General features: G+C 37.6%; 1 protein-coding gene across 1 annotated transcript in view; it reads left to right on the top strand.

Moving 5' to 3' along the window:
* LOC100618354 (ethanolaminephosphotransferase 1-like) overlaps positions 1-26,420 on the top strand; it is a 168,936-nt gene that overhangs the window by 1,587 nt on the left and 140,929 nt on the right. Inside the window, exon 2 of the mRNA XM_056821071.1 lies at positions 196-346. Within this exon, the coding sequence (XP_056677049.1) occupies positions 196-346 (151 nt within the window). The remainder of the gene's footprint in view (positions 1-195; positions 347-26,420) is intronic.

Here is a 26,420-nt window from a genome sequence, read left to right as displayed (position 1 = left end):
CTTGCAGCGCAGATGCTGCGACTCTCTTCTTTTCACCCGAGTCGGAGGGAGGAGCGGGGAGGGCTGAGCTTATCACGCCTCCTCCTCCCCCTCCTCCTCCTCCTCCTCCACCTCCTTTTCCCCCCCAGCTCTCTCTCTCTTCTGTCCTCGCTCCTCGATCCTCCCTCTTCACGCACTCCCAATGATTTCTGGTAGGCGTCCTTCGTGCTGCTCGTTCAGAGGCTACTTAGGGCGCGCAGCTGCTCCCGGGGACAGCCCGAGCTCCAGGAGCCAAAGGCTGGGCTCCAACATGTTGCAGTTGCGGTATGTCACAGAACAGCAGCTGGCGGGCTTCGACCAATACCAGGTAAAGAGGCGGCCAGCCGGCGCATTCCAAGTGTCCCGCGGGCTTGGAGAAACGCTCTTGCCCCCGGCTGGCGGGCTAGCCCACCCATTCGTGCGGATGTATGGATGTTTGTGTGTGTGCACGCGCACGCGCGGCCGTATGGGTAGGGGGGGTTCATGTGTGCATGCGTGCGTGTGTGTGTGTGTGTGTGTGTGTATGTATGTGTATGTGTGAGCGCGCGCGCGTGGTGCTGAAACCAGGAGCTCCTACCCCGTGGTGCTCTGGCGCCACGACTTTTCTACCTATCTCGGGGTTTGCTCTTCCTTCTGGTGGATAATAGCACTATTGCTGCGGGTCGTCACTTGGGCATACGCTAGTGAACCTTCGGAGCTGAAAAGTTTCCCCTCTTTCTTGTTCTTATCTCAGGACGGAGATTCCATTCACCTCGAAACCCACGACTGTGGTCGGGAGACGTGGTGGGCGCCTTCATTCCAAGCTGGGGCTTGAGAGAAGGCACGCGGTGTGAGGTTGCTCCGAGTGTGTTTTTTTTTTCCCCTTTGATCACGCAGGAGAGGAAAGGGATGCACCTAGGGGCAGTTCCCCCTTCTATCTCCAGGAGTGTATGCGGGGGGTAGGAAGGGAAGCCATGCTTGGGTTTTATTGTTTTTCTCTGGATGGGGTCTCAGAGATGCCAGGGCCCCTACACTCCTGCGGGTTTCCCTGCTGGGCGCCGCCCTCTGTCGTTTGTGCCCTTGGCTAAGATGTTGCTGTAGCCGAGCTTGTTGGGTAAGGTAGCCGAGCTGGAGGTTAGCTTCCCCTAGAAGTCAAGCAAGCAAGTAGGATCTGAGAGTTTAGGACGAGGCCTTCGAGGGCAGTCGGAAGGAAGGGATTCAAGAGGTGAGACATCAAAACGAGAGACCCTACTCTATGGTTCTACAGTTTCTTCCCCGCCCTCCCAGGCTTTGATCTCTTATCAGAGAGATATAAGGATTTTTATCTCTATACCTCCATATACACACATCTGTACCATTGAGAGAATGACTGAGGGTATGCCTAGGAACTGCCACAGGTGCAAACTTTGACTTACTTAAGGGGGCATTAGCTTGTTCTAAAAGTTATTTTTAAAAACTTTTCCAATGTAGTACAGCTTTATCTTTGGAGAATTATTGTCATTGGAAAAATATTTAGTATATTTCATTTCAAAAGGAGGTTTTTCTGACTTTTATTTTAAAAAACAAGGCCACGGTCTAAATAAATGAGCATAAAAATGTCCTTTCATTACCACTGTAAAGACTTTATAGACCAATGTGGATTTTTGGGCTTTTTTTGTAAAACTCAATGGATGTGACAGTTTCTGTTTAAGTTAATGGAATAAATAACTTGAACTCACTGATTTTTAAAAAAATTACATTTTGTATATATTTAGGTACTACTTGAATATGTTTGCAACTGTCAAGCATCCTTTCTGCTTTGATATTCATTCGTTCATTTATTTGGCAATCATCTATGAAATGTGAGCTCCTGTGGAGGGGGACAGATACTAGTTCTTAGCCTAGTATAATGCCTTGCAAGAAGCCAGTGGTTAATAAATATTACTTGAATTGAATTAGGTACTTATGTTGTGCAGGACATTCAATTTGTATTTGGAATTATTTTAAACTATTATAGACTATTATTGGCTAGCTAGAATGACTACAGTAAAAATGTAGGGTGCCTTTTAGCAGGAAACAGAGAAATGTGAAAATGGGGCATAATAATTCAATATCATAGAAAACTTTGGTTCTTATTATAATTGAGAAGAGATCCAAATCAGTGGATTTATCAAAGTAGTGTATTTTCCAACAGACTTAGATCACATACATCTGAGAGCTCTATGGAATTATGTGAATTACATAATTGCTATACTTTTTTGAATGTGGGCAGGGTTAATATATTAAATTGTTTAGTTTTTAGAAGGGTTAATCAGAAAGGGCAACTCAGAGGGGCTAAATTAAAAAAAAATTCCTTTCTTACTCCTTACCATATTCTTATTTTTCCTCATTTTTTTGGAAGGGAGGAAGGAAATCTTAAAAGGAAACTATCATGGAAAATTTTCCAAGGTGGTATCTTTTGAAGGGGTTTCACTGGAGAATAGTAAATATAAATAGTAAATATTAAAAAATTTGAGAGATTGGGATACTATTTTAATAATGGGTGGGGGTAGGGAAGGGGAAAATAATATAGAGATGGGAATTAGTAATTCTAGTTAAAGGAAAAGGGAAAGAATACCAGAATGAAAAGATAAATATGAAGAATAAAAGTCTTGCCTTTTTAACTCCAGTGCCACATCTTGCAAGAAGTCTTTCCATCCTGTAGGTGAAAACTTTCTTTCCTTCCTCAAGTTTCTCATAGCAGTTTGTCTGGATCTCTCTCTCTCTCTCTCTCTCTCTCTCTCTCTCTCTCTCTCTCTCTCTCAACTAATTTTACTCTCCTTATATCATAGTCACATGCATATGTATCCTTTCTATAGATTTTGAAGTCCCTGAGAAACATCTTTGCTAGAATCTTCAAAGCATACCTCATGGTGCCTTGTGTGTAATTCCTAGGACGCTGGGTACAGTATGCTCTATTTCTTTACCTTTAAAACTACTCTTAAACTAAACCAAAGTCCAATGAAAGAAGAAGTATTTATGGAATCATGACAAAGTTCAGATTGTTTATGTTCAGTCATTTTTCAGTCATGTCTGAGTCTTCATGACCCCATTTGAGGTATTCTTGGCAAAGGATACTGGAGAGGTTTGGCATTTTCTTCCAGCTCATTTTACAGATGAGGAAAATTAATCAAACAAGATAAAGTCAGTCAGTATCCCAGGGCCACACAGCTAGTAGGTGTCTCAGCCTGGGGTCGAACTCAGGAAGATGAATCCTTCCTCTTTTCCTCTATATTTGTCATCTATCTATCTATGGATAATCTACATCTAAGTGTATATTTATAGATATGTATGTCTATTTCTAAGGCAGCTGTGGAGAAAGCACTGGGCCTGGAGTCAGGAGGATTAAGTTTAGATTTGACTCCAGGCACTTAGTATCATTGTGACCATTTTCCTTAATCCACTGGAGAAAGAAATTGCAAACTACTCTAGTATCTTTGCTAAGAAAACCTCATCATGGGTCATGAAGAGTGGAAGAGTCAGATATGACTGAAAAAAAATATAATTCTATATCTATTTGGTAGATAAATAGCAAACAAAAAAGAAATATAGATGTGTCAAATTAATGACATATTCATTAATTGTTATAAGAGTTGAGTGGAAAAAAAGAAATGTTTGGGTTTAAATGATCAAGAAAAGTTTTATGGAAGATATGGGTGGTATTGTGAGGGATATGGTAGGATTTATATAAGTAGAGAGGTATGTGAGGTGCTTGGTTGGGTGAAGCTAAATGAGAATGTTTTATTTTTTATTTTTTTTTCACTTTAAACATTATTTTATTTGGTCATTTCCAAACATTATTCATTGGAAACAAAGATCATTTTCTTTTCCTTCCCCCCACCCCCTTCCCACCACCTCTCCCATATCCGGCGCACAATTCCACTGGGTATCACTTGTGCTCTTGGTTCGAACCCATTTCCATGTTGTTGGTATTTGCATTAGAGTGTTCATTTAGAGTCTCTCCTCAGTCGTATCCCCTTCCCCCCTGTAGTCAAGCAGTTGCTTTTCTTCAGTGTTTTTACTCCCATAGTTTATCCTCTGCTTGTGTATAGTGTTTTTTAGATCCCTGCAGATTGTTCAGGGACATTGCATTGACACTAATGGAGAAGTCCATTACCTTCGATTGTACCATAGTGTATCAGTTTCCGTGTACAATGTTTTCCTGGTTCTGCTCCTTTTGCTCTGCATCACTTCCTGGAGGTTGTTCCAGTCTCCATGGAATTCCTCTACTTTATTATTCCTTTTAGCACAATAGTATTCCATCACCAACAGATACCACAATTTGTTCAGCCATTCCCCAATTGAAGGGCATCCCCTCATTTTCCAATTTTTGGCCACCACAAAGAGTGCAGCTATGAATATTCTTGTACAAGACTTTTTACTTATTGTCTCTTTGGGGTAGAGAATCTTTTATTTTTAAAGAGTCTGATATTATAACCACTACCACCACTACCATTCAGGCCTTCATTACCTCACATTTTGAAAAATTGTGATAGCCTCTATATAATAAACCTGCCTCAAGTTTCTCCCTATTTTAATTCATTCTCTAGCCATTTAAGTGATTTTCCTAAAATATAAATCTTACCAAGTCACACTTCTATTCAATAAACTCCAGTTTATTACCTCAAGTCTTATTACCTCTAGGATTAAATACAAATCATTGTCTTTCATTCAAAGTCCTTTATAACCTAGCCCCTTTTCACCATTCCATTCCTAAGCATTTACCATTCTCCATACCTTGCTCCCTATTGTTTACTCTTCAATGCACAGGTCCCCTTACTGTTCCACAAAGAAGACAATTCATCTCTCTGTTCTGAGCATTTTCTTTACCTGAACTCCATCTCTAGAATGTTCTTTCACCTCTGCTCTGCCTACTGACCTTCTTGACCTACTTTTAGGGCTTAACTAAAATCCCAATTTTAATAGGAACTCTTTCCCAATTCCCCAATTCTAGTGCCTTTCTCTTTCTTAATTATTTTCTATTTGTCCTCTATAAAGCATATGTGTATTTGTTTGCTTATTGTCTTCCTCATTAGATTGTGAACTTTTTGAGATAAGGAACTGTCTTTTGCTTTTTTTTTTTTTAATGTTGTATACCCAGCACTTAGCACTGTGCCTGGCACATAGTAAGCAACTTAGTAAGCCTTTATTGAGTGACAGATAAAATCCTACCCATTTTCCCCATGTTCAAATGCCAACTCCAACATGAAGTTTCCTCCTTCCCTAACTCTTCTCTGAACGATCATTTGACACCTTCTCTTGTTATAACAGTGTCTTTTATGTTCTGTTACTTTGTGCAAATGTTGTCCCACCAGTGTGGTTTTGCAGTAATGCTATTAATACATTATAATCACGATACCATAAGAAGACTTATTTTTAGAGTTTTTTATTGAGTAGGTGACATTGTTCAGCCATGATGTAAAACAGATGGTCAGAGACAGTCAACAAGCATTTAAGTGCTTTTTGTGTGCCCAGAACTGGGCTAAATACTGAGAAAGGCAAAAAGTTTCTTCCCTAAAGGAACTCATATTCCAATTTATTTTTAGTGCCCATGGGTATAACTATAACTTATTTGAGACCCAGTATTTAGTTTTGCTAAGGTTTCATCTTATAATCAAAGTTTCAAATCCGATGGAATTCAAAAGCTACTGAAATTCCCTTGAAGAACCAATGGTATGTAAACCAAACTAGTGAATATAAATAGTTGTGCTATCTTATTGGAATTTTATACTCAATTAGGTCTTTAATGACACTTCACCTAAATGTTTATTTTTCTAAAACATGGAGACATTCTCTAGCACACTGTATAGGATATGATGCCTCAGAATCAAAATTTGAAAACTGTCATTTATTATTATAAAATAGTTGAAATTTTGTAGACATAGATTTGACTATTCTCTGGTTGTTTTTTTTTTTTATCAAAATATGAAGAGCAGTGATTAGAAATTCAGATGTGACCTTTCGGTTCCAAGAACTGAGATATTTCATCACTAAGTTTTTGTTGGGAGTTGAATTTCATTTAACTTCTGATCCAGACACAGGTTCATTCATAGTCTTATACAATTGTGGGCTTTGAAGAGACTCTAAAAATAATGTAATCTATAACCTTTATTTTATAACTAAGGAAAATGAGGTCCCAAAATGGCTCAAGATTATAATAAGTAGCATGATGCAAAAAAAAAAAAGAACAATGGATTTGGAGTCAGAATCTGGGATCAGTTCTCAGCTCAGAGAATGATTGACTATATATGCCTTTGTGCAAGTCATTTAACCTCTTTGAACCTCAGTGTCCTCATCCATAAAATAAGGAAGCTAGACTTCTATGGTCACTTCTAAAGCTAAATTATGTTGATCCTACTTTAGGTACATGCCATTTGGCACTTGGGAATAAATTGGTGGGATGGCCTAATGAATTTAGTGAAGAAACTGAGAATTAGATTGTCAGGAATCAAGCCTGTGACATAACCTAGACAAGAATGATTTTCTTAGTCTTTGAAAATCCTGAGTCTTAGAGCAGAGATGTCAAATGCTGCCTAATGGGACCCAAACTAGATTTAAATATATTGAGAAATATTTAACAAAATAAAGTGCACAAGATATCATTACAGAGTTAGGAAGTGTGGTGGTTAGAGCACAAGGACTGGAGTTAAGAAGATCAGTTCATATCTGGCCTCAGACACTTATTTGTTGTGTGACCCTTGGCAAGTCGTTGTTTGCCTCGGTTTTCTCTTCTGTAGAATGAGCTGGAAAAGTAAATGGCCAACCACTTCAGTATTTTTGCCAAGAAAACCCCAAATGCAGTCATGAAGAATTGGACATGACTGAAACTAGTGAACAACAACAAATCTTTAGAGAACATTATTGAGCTTATTAGAGAATGGAGTGATGCTTGCAAGCATATTTGGAAGTCACCAGCTTCTCAAAAGTGCAGGGAGAGGTCTCTATTGAATATTTAAGAAAACTAACAGATTTCCCAGAGTAAGCCAAAGGAAGGAGCTGGATTGTATTACAAAGGGGATCTGGAAGCAACTCTCTTCTTCACAATGAGGACCTGTCTTCTTTTAGGCCAGTGCCTTGCAGTGAGTGTTAGAGTTGAGAACAATTAGACACTTAAGAACTAGAACTTTGCCATATTCTGCATTCCAGTTGGAGGCGGCTATGACTGCTGACAGCTGAGCTGAGTCTGTAACTGTTCTTTCTTTGTGGCAGTCACACTGAAAAGTTATTGTATGGAATTATAAGAATATAGCATATATATAGCTCAGGCTGATGCTATTGGCATTATTAACATAAAAAATACACAAATATACAAAATATAATAATTACTAACATACACATTACATTAATACAAATAATTGCAAAAAAGTACAAATATGCAAAGCCTGGTATTTGTGCATATTGATTATTCAGATCAGTAATCATCAATACCACAAAGTCCCCTTATTCATTTTTTTCATAGTGAAAATATAGCAGTGCAATAAATATCTTCTCTCTAATAGGTAAAGTTCCCAAATAGCAACCCGAGACACCTGCATTTGACCCACAGATATGGGTTTATTAGTTTCTCTGGGAAATGAGATTTCTTAGTGATGTTCACTAAATTCAATTGCTGTTATCTGGGAATAGGAATTTGAAAAATAATTTTTCTAAGAGTTGTTGGAAGGAGATCATGAAACATGCCACTCTTTTTTTCCCCCTGACAAAATCAGAGCTGACCCCACTGGGATAAACTACTGCTATTACCTTCAAAAGATTACTTTGATTTTTCACTTCAATGAAGAGTTTCCTTTGGTCTGTATGTTATTGATTTAATATGAAGGATCTACAACCTATAGAGAACACAATGAATTTTGAGCTTTTATGATATATCAAACACTGTATATAGAAACCCAACTTTAAGCTGTCTATGTATTAGTTGGATGTTTTTCTAACTCAGCAGAGGATTAAGAGGTAAAATTTAAGAGCAAGTAAAAAAAAGTTAAATAGATTTTTAAAATCAGACTTGTGATTTCATTAGTATTGGGAATTTCAGGTGTAGAAATGCCCTCTACCGATGCCAATTTATAACTGTTGTGCATCTGATAGTCTTATTTGTTTACATGAGGACACTGAGAAATTAGGTAATTTACTCAGGCATATATCTAGCATGCATTAGAAGCCAAATTTGAATCCAAGCCTTCTTGACTCAGTCAACCTTTATATTTTATGCCACACTACTACTCTAATAGCCAAATAGACCTTTTTAATTATTTTTTTGCAAATAGATTCATTAGCATTTAATAAATTTCACATCAAAAGCCCTGTTGTAAAATGTATAGAGAAAAGGAAGATCTGTCTGCTATTATGTAATTGAGTTTTAGTACGGTAAATATAATGTATCTTTATTAGATCTTAGATAAGTCTTGATGTATTCTCTCCAGTTTAGTGTAATTTTTTGGATGGTGGCTGCTTAAAGGAAGGACAAAAGAAGAAAAGAGAAAACCATACTTGTCACTTTGCTTATATTAGTAAAGTCACAACTCTTGGAATACAGGCAGCTGAGTGATATAGAGATAAGTGTACTGGAAAAACAAAAAAAAATAAAAAATGATGAAAAAAGAGTACTAGACCTAGAGTTAAGAAGGCTTGAATTCAAATGTAGCTTCAAATATTTAGTAGTATTGCTATCCTAGGAAAGTCATTCCACTTGTTTTAAAAATGGGGATAATAGCACTTACCTCCTGGGGTTTTGTGAGGATAAAATAAATTAATATTTGTAAAGCCTTTAGCAAACTTTTAAGTGCTATACATATAAATACGTGTGCAATGCAATACATACACAGGGACACTATGGAACCCAAGCTGTGATCGATTCAGTGAGATGCTTTTGGTTTGTACCTGGAATATCCTCATATACCATAAGAGTCTGTCAAAAATGTAAAATTTGTATGCAGTTCAATCAGGGAGTTTATAAGACCAAAGGGTTAGGCAGTCGTCCCTTAGCATATACTCTGTTTGAATGCGTACAGATAGATTTTATCAATATTCCGACAGAGGGTTTAAGTATTGCCTTGTCATCATAGACAGACTGACTAGATGGCCAGAAGTTTTTCCTGCCATAAAGAACAATGCAGCATTTGTGTTCAAAATGCTATTAAAAGAAATCATGCCTAGATTTGGGATTCCCACAAAATTTGACTCAGATCGTGGGAGTCACTTTACTCAATCAATATTAAATGAAATTTATAAAAATGTAGGAATACAAGCAAGATACCACACACTGTATCAACCCCAAAGTTCAAGGCAAGTGGAGAGATTAAATAAAGACATCAAAACATTGATAGGAAAATTTTGTGCAGAAACACACCAAAAATGGCCCGACATTCTGCCATTAGTTCTGTTCCATCTTAGATCTCCATCTCCAGTGGAGATCTGCACATCTCTCCATTTGAGATGCTATATGGACATGCAATTTGGCAAGGAAGGACTGAAGGACTTGTAAACCAGCTTACATTGCAAAGATAGGTGGAGATTGTCATCAGACAGAAGAATTTAAGGGGCGTGGTTTAAACTGTAAGGCCGGTTTTTAGGGGCGTCAGCCCAAAGAGACAGGTCCAACCAGCTCTGAAAGTCAGAACCTTTTCTTCCTCTTACTGTCTACTGCTAAAGACCTTGAATTTAAGAAAACTAGCACAGATTAGCAGAGACAGGAATAACAGAAACCCTCCACCAGTCTGGGAGGCCTGACCTCAGCTCAACAGCTGAGAGAGACTCAAACCCAATCTAGAGAAATCCTAATTCCCTCCTCCCTGATACCTCCCCAATTCAAACTTGTTATTAAAATGCATCTTTATTTAAATAAACTGCAGTCAGATAAGAAGACAATCATTTCAAGGGAACATAGAGGGAGCTGAACCCAAGGACAGCCATTCAACCATAAATGGTCCTTATCAGACCCCTGCTGGGTGACCTTGGTCTGGGGAGGAGGCTTGTCCCTCAGTGGGGTCCTTGCTTACCTGCCCTGGGGTATCTTCAATATCAATCAATAGAGAAGACATCCCCTCAGGCTATCATAGTTGGCCCATTTCTGGGAACCCCATTTTTCAAAGATAGACTCTCAGCAGGAGGCATCTCTCTCCTTTTACCTCACCAGCATCCATATTCCCTCTATACCTTCAACTCCTCCATTCCCTGTTACAAAACTTTTCTTATCCCCTGTACCTCTTCAATTCCTAAACAATCCCTTTAACTATTACAGATAAAATAAATTAATATTTGTAAAGCTTTTAGCAAACTTTTAAGTGCTATATAAATACTAGCTATTACTATTACTTCCTGGTATTTCTTCTCTCCATCTTCACCCCTTTTGCAAAATAAAATATGAGCAGATAGAATTTATATAGGGTAGACGATAGGTGGTTGTGGCAAAGTAGAAAGAAGGTAGTTCGTAGCTAGTTCAGAATATTATTAATTGCAATAAAGCTAGGATTCCTTGAGAAAATAATTTAATTATTAGGTAGCTCTATTAAACGTGACTCAACCTGTATTCTTTGTAAACATGAGAAACAAAGTGAGGGGCATGTTGTCCTGTGACCGCGATGTATTTTGAAATATCTATTTGAAAAGTAAAAAATTCAGTTATCATTTTTATGATTTATTGAAATGTAACTTGGGCTAGGACTCTGCTTAATGATTCTGAACTCACATAGAATGGGTCTAGTTCTGGAGACATGACCCAAAAAGGTTCAGTTTTCTTCTTTGACTCATTATACTCCCTCCTTGTAATTTCTCTCTAGGGAAATCTCCCCAATTAGGTATATCTCGCATCTAGGTTTTCTCAAGTGTGGGTAATATGGTCTCCAACTCTAGCACAGGTAGTTAGTGTTCAATGTAGGAATCAGATTTGTTACAGCCTTTACTTAATCCTTTCAAAAAATCTACAAAAAACCAAAAGATTCACAGGAGCTCGTGAACATGAGTGGAATAAATTACTTGAACTTATTACAAAAGAAAGTATTGGAGCCAGTATTTCATAGTATCATAGCTTGAAAGATTAAAGGGAACCTGAGAGACTATCTAGGCTGACCTACTTATTTGACAAATGGAGAGACTAGGACTCAGAAAGGTCAAAGGATTTGTCTATTGTCAATAGGTAATAAGTGTTAGAAGTGGGATTTGGACCCAAGTCCTATGATTCCACATCTGTGCCTTTCCCCATTGTATCAACTCAAGTCAAGGTCCAATATTCTTTATGCAATACATCTTTCATTCAGTAAGCATTTATTTTTTTAAATAAGTTGTGATTGATATCCTTTTTCCATCACCTAACATTTCCTCCTCCTTCCATAGAGCTATCCTATGTAAAAAAATACTTATTTAAAAAAAAGAAGGAAAAAACATGAGTGAGACTAATTAGTACAGCCAAAAAAAATCTAAAAGTGTATGCAAGGTTCTAAACCCATAAGTTTTCTGCAAATGATTAGGAATAGGTGTCTTCTTATATCTCTTCTTTAGGACTGAGCTTTCTATGAATTTTTTTTTAAATGCCTACTATGTTTCATGCATCATACTAGGTACTAGAGATACAAAGACAAAAGATAAAATAGTTTCTGCCCTCAAAGAATGGATAAGAAAATACAAAACATACATAAAGTAAATACAAAGCAATATCATGGGGGAGGGCACTAGCTAGTAGGGGAGATCAGAATAGTTCTTGGATAGTAGGTGATTTTTGAGTTGAGACCTGAAAGAAGCATGATACTACACAGCTAGCTGAGGAGAGAGTACATTCAAGGCCTGAGGAGGCACACAGCTTGTTAAAAAGCATGGAGATGATAGAAGTATATGGTGAATTTACCTAGGCCATAAAGCATTATTCCTTTGATGTGCTGCCTTCCAGTAATGGAACTTAAGGCTGGACACTTCACGGGTACTATGGAATATACAGGGCAAATTCATACATTTTCTAACCGATTTATTTTGCTTTAGCTGGGGAATGTTATTTCCAAAATAAACCACTTTGGGAAATTCAGAAGGGAATCAAGTTTGGGCTATTGCTTGGAAAATTTTGAGATTTTAGAATTATTTGTCTGAGCACTAAAGACTCCTCTGTGAATATGTTCATTGGTTGAGTTTAGAGTTGCCTTTGTGACATTGAGAAATATCAGTTATCTTGGTCCTAAGTTATAGCCGTTAGCCCTAATTCTATGTGCTATTCTTAGGTTAGTCAAGCAGAGTTGGAGATTTCCTCGTCTCTAGGTAGCTATCTTTGTGGCACTATCAGAGACCATATTTCCTGGTTAATTAGAAGGGTGTAGGCTGCACCCTGTGATCATCATAGAAAATTTCACAGTGTAGGTACTTAATGTTAATTAAGTTACATTGAATTCTATGGATTTGGAGAATTTTGGTACCATTTACCATTTGCTTTTATTTTTGGGGTTAAAGTAATATAATTTAGAATGATAGTAAACCAAATTTGTAAATAAATAAAATGAATATACTCTCTGGACTCTTGTTTCTCTTCTGTAATTGACCTCTCAAACACAGTGCTTAGCATTGGAGATTGTTTCATTAGGAGACAAAATGACATAATATAAAGGGTCACAGAGAGAGCTAGCTGACTTAGATTACCATTATTCTTGTCCAGATTATGTTTTATTTATGCCACTTTCTGTGGCAGCCTTCTTCTGAATTACACATACCTTTTCTTTTCTCCTGGATTTTCTGTTAGAGCCAAAGAACTATGGAAATGGGAATGGGATTGCTCTGGGTTGTTGTAAACAATAAGTAATTTACCAGGGTTGTAAAAGATCTTAATTCTTTGTGAGATTTTTAAAGAGATCAGAAGAAAGCTTGAAATCTCTTATTCTTCAAGGATTCAGACTTGAGACATGAACCACCAGCATATTTCTGGCTTGCCTCTGGGTTGAAATTCTCCCTAGGTATCCTCAGGACATTAGGCCATGTATTGAGAGAAGGTATGAAGAAGGAAGTTAGTTGACTGTTCAGTGAAGGAATCAAGTCAAGCCTATATCACAAACACATTCCACTGCATTAGATACTTTGCCTTCTCCCTAGCCATCTTTCTCTTCTGTGGGGATTACAAGGCACTTAGAACTTGCCAATTCAGAATTTTTAATTATCTTACCATCCATCAAATATAGACTAATCCTTGAGTAAATTTTTTGCCCTTCTAGTTTATCATTCTTCTTCTAACCAATGATCCTCAGAACAATTGGCATTTGTTTTATAGGTAGCGTATTTGTTGATAAGTGATCCCATCCCATGCTGCCTGTACTCAACTATTTGCCTTTCCCTTGGTATTCCCAACCTTTATAGGAGTGTAAGGAGTGCACGTGGGGTTTCAGTATTCCCACAGTGATTTCTAATGACACTTTCTTTTGAAAGTCAGCTCAAGTACTACCTCCTAGATCAGATCCCTTCTGATCATGCCCCACAATTGTTATTGTTCCCCATTTACCTTATATTTTCTTTGTATCTTCTAACAAGGTGCCCTCCACCCCTAAATCAAGTCATTCACAAGAATTTGAAAGATAACAGCAGAAATAATCTGGATCAAAAAGGAAAATTGAAGCAAAGACATTCACTAATAGAGGAGATCCAGGGGATATTGCAAATTAAACAGAGATTCTCTATAGATGATAAGGGTTTCCTGAAACTTCTGCTTATAGATAGCATAGTTCTAATTACATCAAGGTTGGAACATTGCAGAGCCTTCTGGAAGAAATCTGCAACCAAAGTATATTGGCTTGACCATCCACATAGGAAAGACCAAATAGATGATGAATTGCCAAGATTTTGACCTATAGTTAGATGAACAACCTTTAAAAGTTTGATCATTGATGTGTATATATGGGATAGATGGTACGAATGAATTCATCCTAGAATTAATCAGAAGGATGAAAATGAATTGACTTCAAAAAGGGCCAATCTCTGGACTTCAGCACCATGCCTCACTTGCAGTCTTATTCTTTAACATACATTGGCTATGCTGGTTCCCTTCTTCCATTAATGAATGCCTCCTGAGGTCTCCATTTTGTGCAGGTGCCCAGCCTTGACAACTTTCATTCCCTTTTCAGCTGTGCTTCTGACTTTCTAGACTTTAACACCATGGTGCAATGCAGGATACCTTTACCCTGCCCATTCCCTCTCTGGCGAATTTCCTTTTGTGTTTTGTCTTCCTCCACTAGACTGTAAGCTATTTGAGGACATTGATTGTCTTTCTTTTTGCTTATATTTGAATGCCCCACCATTTGGTACAGTGACTGGTACATAGTAAATGCTTAATCAGTGCTGGTTGCCTAGTTTTAATGATCATAACTTTTTTTAGAAACAAAGGCCCATCTTATTTTAAAATTAAATTTTATTTTATTTTCCCCCAATTACATGTAAAAAGTTTCCAACATTTTTCAAAGTGTATTATGTCTCGAATTCTCTCTCTTCCTCCTTCTTGCTCAAAAACCCCCTTCCACTTCTGTTGAGACAGTAAGAAATATCATATATATTTTACATTTGCAATCATGTAAAACATTTCCCTATATTAATCCTTATAGGAAGGAAACTCAGAAAAAAATTAAGTGAAAAAAAGTTTACTTTGATCTAGATTCAGATTCCTTCAGTTTTTTTTTCTTCTGAAAGCAGATGGCATTTTTTTTTACTCTTATTCCTTTGGGATAGTTTTGGATCATTGTATTGCTGAGAATAGCTGTTATTCACAGTTATTCATTTTATAGTATCTCTGTCACTATTTACAGTGTTCTCCTGGTTCTGCTTATTTTACTCTGCTTCAGTTCCTATAAGTCTTTCTAGGTTTTTCTGAGCCCCTTCTGCTTGTCATTTCTTTCAGTACAATATTATTACATTAAAATAATATACTATAACTTACTCAGCTATTTTGTATTTGAGGAGTATCCCTTCACATTCTCTCTGCTTTCAGTTCTTTCAAGGTGTTATGAAGGAGAGCTGTTTTTCATACTCTGCTGGCTAATGCTCTATTCTGTAAATAACCCAAAGTACTCTTTTCCTCCTTGAATGGTGACCAGGGTTCCTTGATCCACTGTGGCTACAAGCCCTGGGGTCTCCTAGTGTTCTTCCTTACCTCAGATTGCACCCTCAGACCTGTTCTGCACATGGGCAATACTACACTAGTCCTTTACCCAGATCTAGCAAAGGAAACCCTCTTATCTCCTTTTTAGAAGTTGCCTGATTCCACTTACTGTTTGTTGCTGAGAGATCAGGAAGCCTTTTTCCTGATTCAGCTGTGCCCCAGGCCTGTTGATGTTGTGGGGTCCTCCCTGGCAAACTACTCCACCTCTACCCCAGTGTACTTCATCCCTGAGGCCAACCTTCTAAGTTGTTTTGGGCTCAAAAATTACTTTGCCTTGTTTTTTGTGGATTATGCTGCTCAAGAGTTTGTTTAGAGGTATTACATCACTAATTTTTTGGAGGGTAGTCTGGTAGAGATCAGATGAATCTGTGTACTTAGCCATCTTGACTCTGCCCACCCTTCCCCTCCATCTTTTAAATAGCAATATTCTCTCAGTGTTATTATATGGACATGTGGTCTAGAACATAATAGTCTCCAAAGAAGTGAAAAATAATATTTCACAGAGAAAAGTGAAGAGTTGAGTGGTGGGTGTAAGCAATCTATCCCATATAAATAAAGAATTTTGAAAAAAATGAGAGTAACCATATCATCAGGGAAATACTCTATAGGAAAAGAAGATGAGCTGATCAGATGGTAAGGGTGAGAAATGACAAGTAGCCAGTCAGAGTGTTCCATGTATCCTTTCAATGTTAGGAAAAAGTGAGGAAAGCTTTTAAGATTTTGATAGAATATAGACCAGTGATGGCAAACTTTTTAGAGACCGTGTGCCCAAACTGCAAACCTCATGCTGCATGTGAGCCCCCCTGCCTTACCCCAGACAGGGGAGGAAGTGCTCCCACGGGGCTGCTGGGCAGAGAGTGAAATTTCCTTAGGTTCAGGAGAGAGGGGGAAGGGAGCAGCCCCTCCAGCACAAGTGCTACAGGTTCACCAACACGATTATAGACAATGTGAGTTGCATGCTCAATCAGTCACCCTAATGATCAACTTATGGGAGGACATGAACAAGGACTACACAACATGGACAGACAGATATTACATGCCTCATTGAAGAAAATCTCCAAATTGATGAGATCTTATTGGAGATCACAGACCCATTTGAAAACATGGAGTATTCGAGTATATTTTGTATCTAATTTTTTGTGTAGATTTTGTTTTCTCTAATAAATTATAAGCTCTTTAAGTTCAAGAAATGGTTTCTTTTCTTTTTTTTTCTTTGTATATCTTGGCTTTGCACAATACCTAACACATAGTAGATATTAAAGAACTCCATGGTGATTGGTCAGTACTAGGTGAACTAAAGAAATGAGAAAAGAGGTAGAGATAGTACATAGAGTTTGAAAGAAAAAAAAAAGGGAAAAGCACACATTTGGCAGTATTGAGCAGAGGCAAAGTAGTACACTGTACCTATATCCATGCATTTGTGTGTGAGCCCCTAGTCTAGTTGTAGAACCAGGTCCTTTAAGACCTTAGGTATAGATAGGAAATGATTGTTCTGTTAACCAGAGCCAGCAGAAACAGTGCAAGAATGGGGAGTCAACCTGTCCAATGATCAAATGTTACTGTTACATTCCATTCCATTGTAAGTAGAGATAATTTATGAGCCTCACTTACTTTTGTGACAATGAGAATCCCTCATGAGGCTGGTTGCCTATTTAAAGAAGCCAAGTAAGTGGTTAGATATACCTGGTTGTTGCATAATGTGAAGTTTTTAAAGCAGAGATCAGAGGACTGAGGGAGATGGGTTTTGCAACAAGGAAAACCAGTTTTGATTGACTCCAAGATGTCTTATCATAGAAATACTGTATCCTGATGGATATTCCCTAAATGTAATTTCTGAGTCCCTCTGTGATTTTTGAAAGATCATGGAGAATAAGAAAGGTGCTACAGAAGTGAAGGAAAAATTTTGCCCTGATTTTCATAAAATATAAAAGTATATACTTTGCAGGTAATAGGCAGCTTGACTTAAATTCTTAGAAAAAAATCTAGAATAGATTATTTAAAAGGTAATTTGTAAGCATTGGGAATTAGAAATAGTATCACTAAGAGACATATACTAACTAAATTATTTTCTTTTTTTAAACTAATTTTTTTTCAACTAACAACTCCCATCAACTGAAATAAAAAAAAACCCAACCTCATATAACAAAAACAGAAGAAATTCCCACATTGACCATATCCAAAGATGTGTGTCTTGTTTTTCATATTTAACTAATTACTTCTAGATTAAGAAATGGTTAGTTTTCATCTTTATCATTAGACTTGAGGAATCTTCAATTGGACAAACACTTATATATCTTTTATGTTCCTGGGCATTGTGCTGAGTTTGGGGGATATAAAGACACAAATGAAATAGTCCCTTACCCCAAGGAGCTTAAATTTTACTGGTAGTAGGTTCCAACATGTAATTAGATATAAAAATAGAAAATATAAGGCAAATACAAAATAATTTCTTTTGTTGGGGCAAGAATAATGTTGTAAGAACTTAAATGTAGGTTTTATGCTAAATATGAGAACTCTCAAGTAATATTGTGGTTTCCAATTTAAAAACATTACAGTTTAAGTCAAAATGACTTTTAGCAGCTTTATTTACAAATAGGTAGAAAGAGTGAAAGTAGAAAAATGTAGATTAATGTAAAGGGTGAATCCCAAATAATAAAATACCCAAGTCAGCTGCCAAATTTTATGGTGATTTAATTACAACAGGAGGAAGAAAATATTAGAGGGAGAGAAAGAAAGGAGTTTAACTCAGAACCACTCTGGCTCAGGCTGAGCCAAAGCCAGCGTTAAGGCCTTGGAAAGCCACGGCAGAGAAGGGGGTCAGTCCTTATTACTCACGTGACCGGTTTGAAGGAAAGCTGTCTGCGGGGCTCCTCCAAGCTCAAGCTCCAGGATCGAACTGAACTCTAGCCCTCTCCACAGGAAGTCATGAGAACTCCAGAGGCTGTTCTCTACCTCACTTCCTGCGTCTCACATGTGCCAATGGTGGCTCAAGCTTGACTTAGGACAGCCCAGAGGTCTGTCCTTTTTTTTGCACATGTCTGTTGAAGGCCATTTTCTCAGATAATTAAATCTTGAGTTTAATGCAGACCTTCCTAATCTTGTTAAACTAAGAAGGGAGGAGAAATGTTGTTTCCAAGACCTGATTCTGTTATTCCAAGTATCTCTATTATTATTGATTAGGAAATAGTTAAATCAGATCTTCTAAAGAATGGTCTGATTAGGGTGGAATAGTTTTGAAATTCACATTAACATACAGAAAGTACTGCCTAGATACCAATACCCTGAGTTTAATACTAATGTTTCCAGACCGCAAATGCAAATCCAAAAGCAAATCTCACCAGCACCCAAAGTCCTAATTAGGAAGCCAAAATCCAAAGAGCCAGGAGACTCCAAAGAGTCTCCACCGAGAACCTTTAGTGCACATGAGGCTAAAACTGCCAAGAATCTCATCAGAACTCATGTTGAAAGGAATGTCCCACCAAAATGCTAACGAACAGAGAGGGAATCCTCACCAAAGAAACAAGGAAGGAATCACTCCACCACAGGATCCAAGGAAAAGAGTCTCCTCCTCCAGTTGGGCTCATGGAGGCAGAGTCCAAGACTGAATCCTCCAGCTAGCCTTTTAAAAGCAGTTTTCTCGAGGTACCTTCCTGTCCCTTCCTCCACTTTATGGGAACCAATTGCAGTCTTTCAATTTGTCTAGCACTACCAAAGGCTGGGGAGTGGGGTGCGGTGAGGGGGGGCATTGGCCTCTGGAGTTGTTACTCACTCTAGCAAGTGACTTGTGAACTCTCATACTTAGTGACTGATAAGGTACTAAGTAGAGATACTTAAGTTTTTGATTTATTAACTTAAAAGTTGCTGATTGATAGACAAAGAGAGTTTGTTTCACCCTTCACAATATGGTTAGTGTAATCAAGAGAAATGGGCAAAGACTGAAGAAAATGTCAAGGAAAGGCTTATGTAGGAGTCAATACTAGAGCTGAACCATTGAGGTAGCTAAGCACTCCAAAAGGTAAAGGTGAACAGCAAAAGCATGGATTTCAGTTTGTGCCAAGTTATGTAGCAAGAGTTGGAATGTCACATATAGAAAACATCTGCTGGGACTGTTTGGTTGGAAAGTAGAGTACATGAGTGTGTGTAATGTGAAATCACTCTAGAAATGTAGATTAGATCCAGATTGTGAATGACTTTAAAAGTCAAGCAGTATGTTTATATTTAATCTTGAGGTTGTAGGGAGCCACTGAAACTTCCCGAGTAGGCTAGTCATATGCTTTAGGAACCTCATTTCCTTTTTAGAGAGTGTTGTTAGAATTGGATATCAAAGAAATGATATAGACAGCTTACTTAGATTCCACTAAAGCAGTTGAAAAAATTCCTCATGTGATACTTGGAACCAAAGTGGAGAGATGTGGGCTAAGTGAGAGTACAACTAGGTAGATTCATAACTGGTTGAATATCTGTATCTAAAGAATAATAATTGATGAATTTGTGTCAACTTGAAAGGAGATATCTAGTAGAGTGCCCAGGAATCTTTTTTTTTGCCCCTAGGACTATGTGTTATGGTGACTGACATAAGACATAGACTTAATACTTGTCAAATTTTCAGATCACATGAAGATGGGAAGCATAGCCAATATGTTGGAAGGCAGAGCCAGGTCTCAAAAAGATCTGAATAGATGGGAACTGGAGAATCTATGGCACATGTGCCAGGGGGGCACTCAGAGCCCTCTTTGTGGATGGACTTCTTGTCTCTCCAGCACTGAGTTCTCCAAAGTTTGTTACTAGAAAGCCAGAGGGATGTGACTGATCCCCTCCCCATCTCTACATGGGCCTGTAGACATTTCTCACATTACCTGCCCCACTAAAAGGTTTGTCATCATTGGGTTAGAACAATGGGCCATATCTAATACAATCATCTGTAGTTAGGATAAAGTTCTGTATTTGTATTTCAGTAATAAATTTCACAGATATAGGAAGAGGAAGGATGAATGGACAACAATCCATGAAAAAAGTCTGGGAGGTAGGGCTTTAGTAGATATCCTTTTAAAAATGTTCTTACATGCCTTATCCTAGCAGCCTGAACATCCAACTGCCTATGATTCTCATTAGTATAGGCTCACTCCCTGTCATTGACTTTCTTTTCTTCTGTAGATTCTAGATACTAGTCTCCCCTATTTCCTTATCTATAGCCACCAAATGCTATTTCCTGACTGATTCTTCTCTTTTCCAGATCAACTCCCCAAAGCTAATGATATCCTAGCCTGCATTAAGAAAGGTCTAGTGACATGCAAATCAAAAAACTTGAGAGTGAACAAATTAAAAATCCCCAGATGAAAACTAAATTAGAGATCCTAAAAATTAAAGGAGAAATTAATAAAATTGAAAGTGAAAGAACTATTGAATTAATAAATAAGATCAGAAGCTGGTATTTTGAAAAAAGCAAATAAAATAGACAAAGTACTGGTCAATCTAATAAAAAAGAAAAGAAGAAAACTAAATTAACAGTATCATAGATGAAAAAGGAGACCTCAACTCTAATGAAGAGAAAATTAAGGCAATCATTAAAAACTATTTTGCCCAATTATATGTCAATAAATATGGCAATCTAGGTGATATGGATGAATATTTACAAAAATATATATTGGCTATATTAAAAGAAGAAGAAATAGAATTCTTAAATAAACCTGTATCAGAAAAAGAAATTGAATAAGCCATCAAAGAACTCTCTAAGAAAAAATTTCCAGGGTCTGATGGATTCACAAGTGAATTCTATCAAACATTCAAAGAACAACTAATCCCAATACTATATAAACTATTTGACATATTAAGCAAAGAAGGAGTTCTACCAAATTCCTTTTATGACACAAATATCGTACTGATTCCAAAGCCAGACAGGTCAAAAACAGAGAAAGAAAACTATAGATCAATCTCCTTAGTGAACATAGATGTAAAAATCCTAAATAGAATACTAGAAAAAAGACTCCAACAAGTGATCATGAAGGTTATTCATTATAATCAGGTGGGGTTTATTCAAGAAGTGCAAGTATGGCTCAATATTTGGAAAACCATTCACATAATTGACCATATCAACAATCTAACCAACAAAAATCACATCATTATCTTAAAAGATGCAGAAAAAGCCTTTGACAAAATACAACAGTCATTCCTATTGAAAATTCTAGAAAGGGTAGCTCAGCGGATTGAGAGTCAGGCCTAGAGACAGGAGGTCCTAGGTTAAAATCTGGCCTCAGACACTTCCCACCTGTGTGACCCTGGGCAAGTCACTTAACCCCCATTGCCTAGCCCTTACCACTCTTCTGCCTTGGAACCAATACACGGTATTGACTCCAAGACAAAAGGTAAGGATTAGTAAAAACAAAAAAAAGAAAAGAGAACACTAGATAGTATAGGAATAGAAGGGCCTTTCCTAAGAATAATAAACAGCATATACATAAAACCATCAGTAAATATCATCTGCAGTGAGGATAAATTAGAAGCATTCCCAATAAGATCAGGAGTGAAACAAGGATGCCCATTATCACTTCTATTATTTAACATTGTACTAGAAACACTAGCAGTAGCAATTAGAGAAGAAAAAGAAATTGAAGTTATTAAAATAGTTAATGAGGAAACCAAGCTATCACTCTTTGCAGATGATATGATGGTCTACTTAAAGAATCCTAGAGAATTAACCAAAAAGCTAGTGGAAATAATCAACAACTTTAGCAAAGTTGCGAGATACAAAATAAATTCACATAAATCATCAGCATTTATATATATCTCCAACACATCTCAGCAGCAAGAGTTAGAAAGAGAAATTCCATTTATAATCAACCTAGACAATATACAATACTTAGGAATCTATCTGCCAAGATAAACACAGGAACAATTTTTTTTTTAAACCCTTACCTTCCATCTTGAAGCCAGTACTGTGTCTTGGCTCTAAGACAGAAGAGTGGTAAGGGCTAGGCAATGGGGGTTAAGTGACTTGCCTAGGGTCACACAATTGGGAAGTGTCTGAGGCCAGATTTGAACCTAGGACCTCCCGTCTCTAGGCCTGGCTCTCAATCCACTGAGCTACCCAGCTTCCCCAGGATCAATCAAAAACAGGAATAATTTGAACACAATTATGAAACACTTTCCACACAATTAAAACTAGATCTAAATAATGGGAAAAACATTAATTGCTCATGGGTAGGATGAACTAACATAATAAAAATGACCTTCCTACCCAAACTTATTTACTTTTTTAGTGCCATACCCATCAAACTACCAAGAAACTTTTTTACTGAATTAAAAAAAATTCATTAGGAAGAACAAAAGGAAGGACCAAATTCATTAGGAAGAACAAAATATCAAGGATATCCAGGGCAATAATGAAAAAAAATGTGATAGAGGGTGGCCTAGCAGTACCAAATCTTAAACTATACTATAAAGCAGAGATCATCAAAATAATATGGTTCTGTCTAAGAGACAGAAAGTAAGATCAGTGGAATAGACTTGGGGTAAGTGACCTCAGCAAGGCAGTCTATAATAAGCCCAAAGATATCAGCTTTGGGGACAAACATTCACTATTTGACAAAAACTGCTAGGAAAATTGGAAGACAGTATGGGAGAGATTGGGTTTAGATCAACATCTTACACCCTACACCAAGATAAACTCAGAATGTGTAAATGACTTGAATATAAAGAAGGAAACTATAAGTAAATTAGGTGAACACAGAATAGTATACTTGTCAGATCTTTGGGAAAGGAAAGATTTTAAGACCAAGCAAGAATTAAAAAAATTACAAAATGTAAAATAAATAATTTTGATTACATTGAATTAAAAAGTTTTTGTACAAACAAAACCAATGCAACCAAAATAAGAAGGGAAGCAAAAAATTGGGAAAAAATCTTCATAACAAAAACCTCTGACAAAGGTCTAATTACTCAAATTTATGAAGAGCTAAATCAATTGTACAAAAAAATATCAAGCCATTCCCCAACTGATAAATGGGCAAGGGACATAAATAGGCAATTTTCAGATAAAGAAATCAAAACTATTAATAAACACTTAAAAAGTGTTCTAAGTCTCTTATAATCAGAAATGCAAATAAAAACAACTCTAAGGTACCACCTTACACCTAACAGATTGGCTAATATGGCAGCAAAGGAAAGTAATGAATGTTGGAGGGGATGTGGCAAAATTGGGACATTAATGCATTGCTGATGGAGTTGTGAATTGATTCAACCATTCTGGTGGGCAATTTGGAAGTATGCCCAAAGGGCACTAAAAGTCTGTCTGCCCTATGATCCAGCCATAGCACTGCTGGGTTTATACTGTAATATTAATTGGGAAAGGAAATGGGGAATTGGAAAAACGGGGTTAATGGGAAGGTCTGTAGCAGGGTATGGAGGAGAGAGGGAAGAGAGTGTATATTACTTGGTGAGGCAAGGGAGGGAGATGCCCCCTGCTGAGAGGAAACAGCAGGGGTCTGATAAGGATTGTTTGTCCTGGAATGACTGAACTGAAGTTCAGCTCCCTCTATGACAAGAAAAGATAGTCCACTTATCTGACTGCGAATTCAAATAATATAAAGTTTAATAACCAGTTGGGATTGGAGTTCTTTCCTCAGCTTCAGAGTTGAGGCCAGGCCCCAGAGGCTGGCGGAGGGTTTCTCCTACTCCCGTCTACTCTATATCAGTCCTGCTTCCGAATTCAGAATCTTAGCAGTAGATAGAAAGCAAACAAGAACAGTTCTAACTTTCAGAAGTGATTGGGCCTGAATCTTTGGGCTGAACCAAGAAGAGGCGACACACCACACCAGACTAGGCTGAACAAGCTCCTACCTCCTCCAACACCAGGAAGCAAGACCCCCACCCCCACCCCCTCCCCCCGTGCAGGAAGGAAGTGCTAGTCCCAAGACCCAACTGCCACTCCCAGTTGGCCCCTTCCCCCACAAACTGTCAGTCTAATTTCCTTTCCACAATACCTCAAAGAGATGATAAGGAAAAAGACTTGTACAAGAATATTCATAGCTGCACTCTTTGTGGTGGCAAAAAATTAGAAAATGAGGGGATGCCTTTCAACTGGGGAATGGCTGAACAAATTGTGGTATCTGTTGGTGGTGGAATAGTATTGTGCTCAAAGGAATAATGAACTGGAGGAATTCCATGTGAACTGGAATGACCTCCAGGAATTGATGCAGAGTGAGAGGAGCAGAACCAGGAGAACATTGTACACAGAGACTGATACACTGTGGTACAATAGAATGTAATGGACTTCTCTATTCGCAGCAATGCAGTGATTCAGAACAATTCAGAGGTATTTATGAGAAAGAACACTATCCATATTCAGAGGAAAAACTGTAGGAATAGAAACACAGAAGAAAAACAACTGCTTGACTACATGGGTCGATGGGGATATGATTGGGGACATAGACTCTAAATGATCATCCTAGTGCAAATTTCAATAATATGGAAATAGGTTTTGCTCAAGGACACATGTAAAACCCAGTGGAATTGTGTGCTGGCTTCAGGAGGAGATTGGGGAAGGTGAGCGAAAGAACATGATTCTTGTATAATCAGGGAAAATTATTCTAAATTGACTAATTACATAACATTTTCAAAAAATAAAAATAAAAGTTAGAAAATTAAAAAAGAAATTAAAAAAGAAAGTTATTGTGTCTAGAATGAAGAGAATAATAGTCCTATGAACCTCTGCACATTATCACATCTCGTGTACTGTATTCCATTCTGGTTCTCACATTTTAAGATGGTCTTTGAAAAGATGGAGTGTATCCAGAAAAGATGAACAGGGTTCATCATGAAGCAGGGTTCTCTTGCAAGAGATGAGAGTGAGTGAAATCAAGGTTTCAAGAGGAGAGATTAGCTTTAGCTAGGAGGGTTATCTCACATTTGGAGAAGGAAGAAAGGATCTTTCTGAAAACAGGAAAATTTTGATGTGTGGAGGGTAAATAGGGAGGCTTTGATGTGGTAGGATGAGTCTGCAGTATGAGGACTGATTGAGATAATGCAGAAAAGATGAAAGTAGAGAAAAATGAGCCTTCCTAACCCTTACTGTCCCTTAGACTCTTTATTGTTCTGATAGGCAGTATCTGTTATCCTATGACTTTACTATAGAAACTGCCAAGTTTCCAGAATACTTATCAAGTTTGGGCTTTCTTCTGAAATACATATGATTCTTAGTTAGTCCCTTATATATGAAGACTTATTAAACATTATCAACTATTTGCTCTTTTATTCTTCATGCCTAGCCCAAAAGAAAGAAAAAAGAGTATATCTGAGTGATAAAGGGGTTTCAAGGAGAGAACTTTATAAACTCAGTTGACATTTGCTAATTAGCAGTAGAACCTTTAGAAAATCCCGAGAACTGCACGTTTGTTTACAAGATAAGAGAATAGAGAGATTCAGAGACCATCCTTTTCTATAGTTGACCTGGAAAAGAAAGAAAGATATTAGGAAATAACACTTGGTGGCTGTGAAATATGAAATAGGGGGACTATAGTGTGTCTAGAACCAACAGAAAGGGAAAAAAGTCTATGACAGGGAGTGAGCCTGGACAGACAACAATGATAAGCAGTTGGATATTCAGGCTTCAGTACTCTAGCTCTTTATAATCCAGAATTCTAGATTCTAAAATAATGACAGAATGTGTGAAAATGTCTGATACTAGTAGAAGACTGGACTATGGCTTTGTCAACTGGGTTATATTCAAGCCAAGAATTGTAAGCAGTGTAGTATAGTGAAATGAGAGAGATATGACATCAGAATTCTTGTTCTTGTTTCTAACATTAACTAGTATGATTTTGGGCAAATCTCTTCATCTCTGTGACCTTTTATCTTCCTCATCTGTGAAATGTAAAATGAAGTCCCTTTTAGCCCTGAGAATCCATGATTCTGTGTTATTTGGGTTAGGGACAGGGAATGGGATGGAACCAGAGAACCAGAATACAGGCCAGAACTGGTAATTCCTGGAAAGGAAGACTATCAATAAGAAAATTTTAGTTGGAGAGGCAGGTGTTTGGTTGAAGAGCTGGGATCAGGAACAGAAAAGTTGAAATTCTAAGTGGTGTAATAGTTGGGCTGAGGCCAGGACAGCAGCTGGAATTGCTCCCCAAACTTCTTTTGGTGCCAACAGGGGCTTTTTGCCAAGTACTACCTCCTTAACAGAGCAGCCTTTTTGGGTAGGTCTGCTCTGGCATAATCTGCACCAGTCTGATAGGACCAGTGGATTCAAGGTACATGATTTTTGGGGAGAGTCATTTCATCTTCATACTTAGGAATTTTC

Source organism: Monodelphis domestica, chromosome 3 (assembly GCF_027887165.1).
Source record: "Monodelphis domestica isolate mMonDom1 chromosome 3, mMonDom1.pri, whole genome shotgun sequence".
NCBI lineage: Eukaryota > Metazoa > Chordata > Mammalia > Didelphimorphia > Didelphidae > Monodelphis > Monodelphis domestica.
Note: the sequence above shows the minus strand (reverse complement) of the source record. Positions and strands in the feature narration are given on the sequence as shown.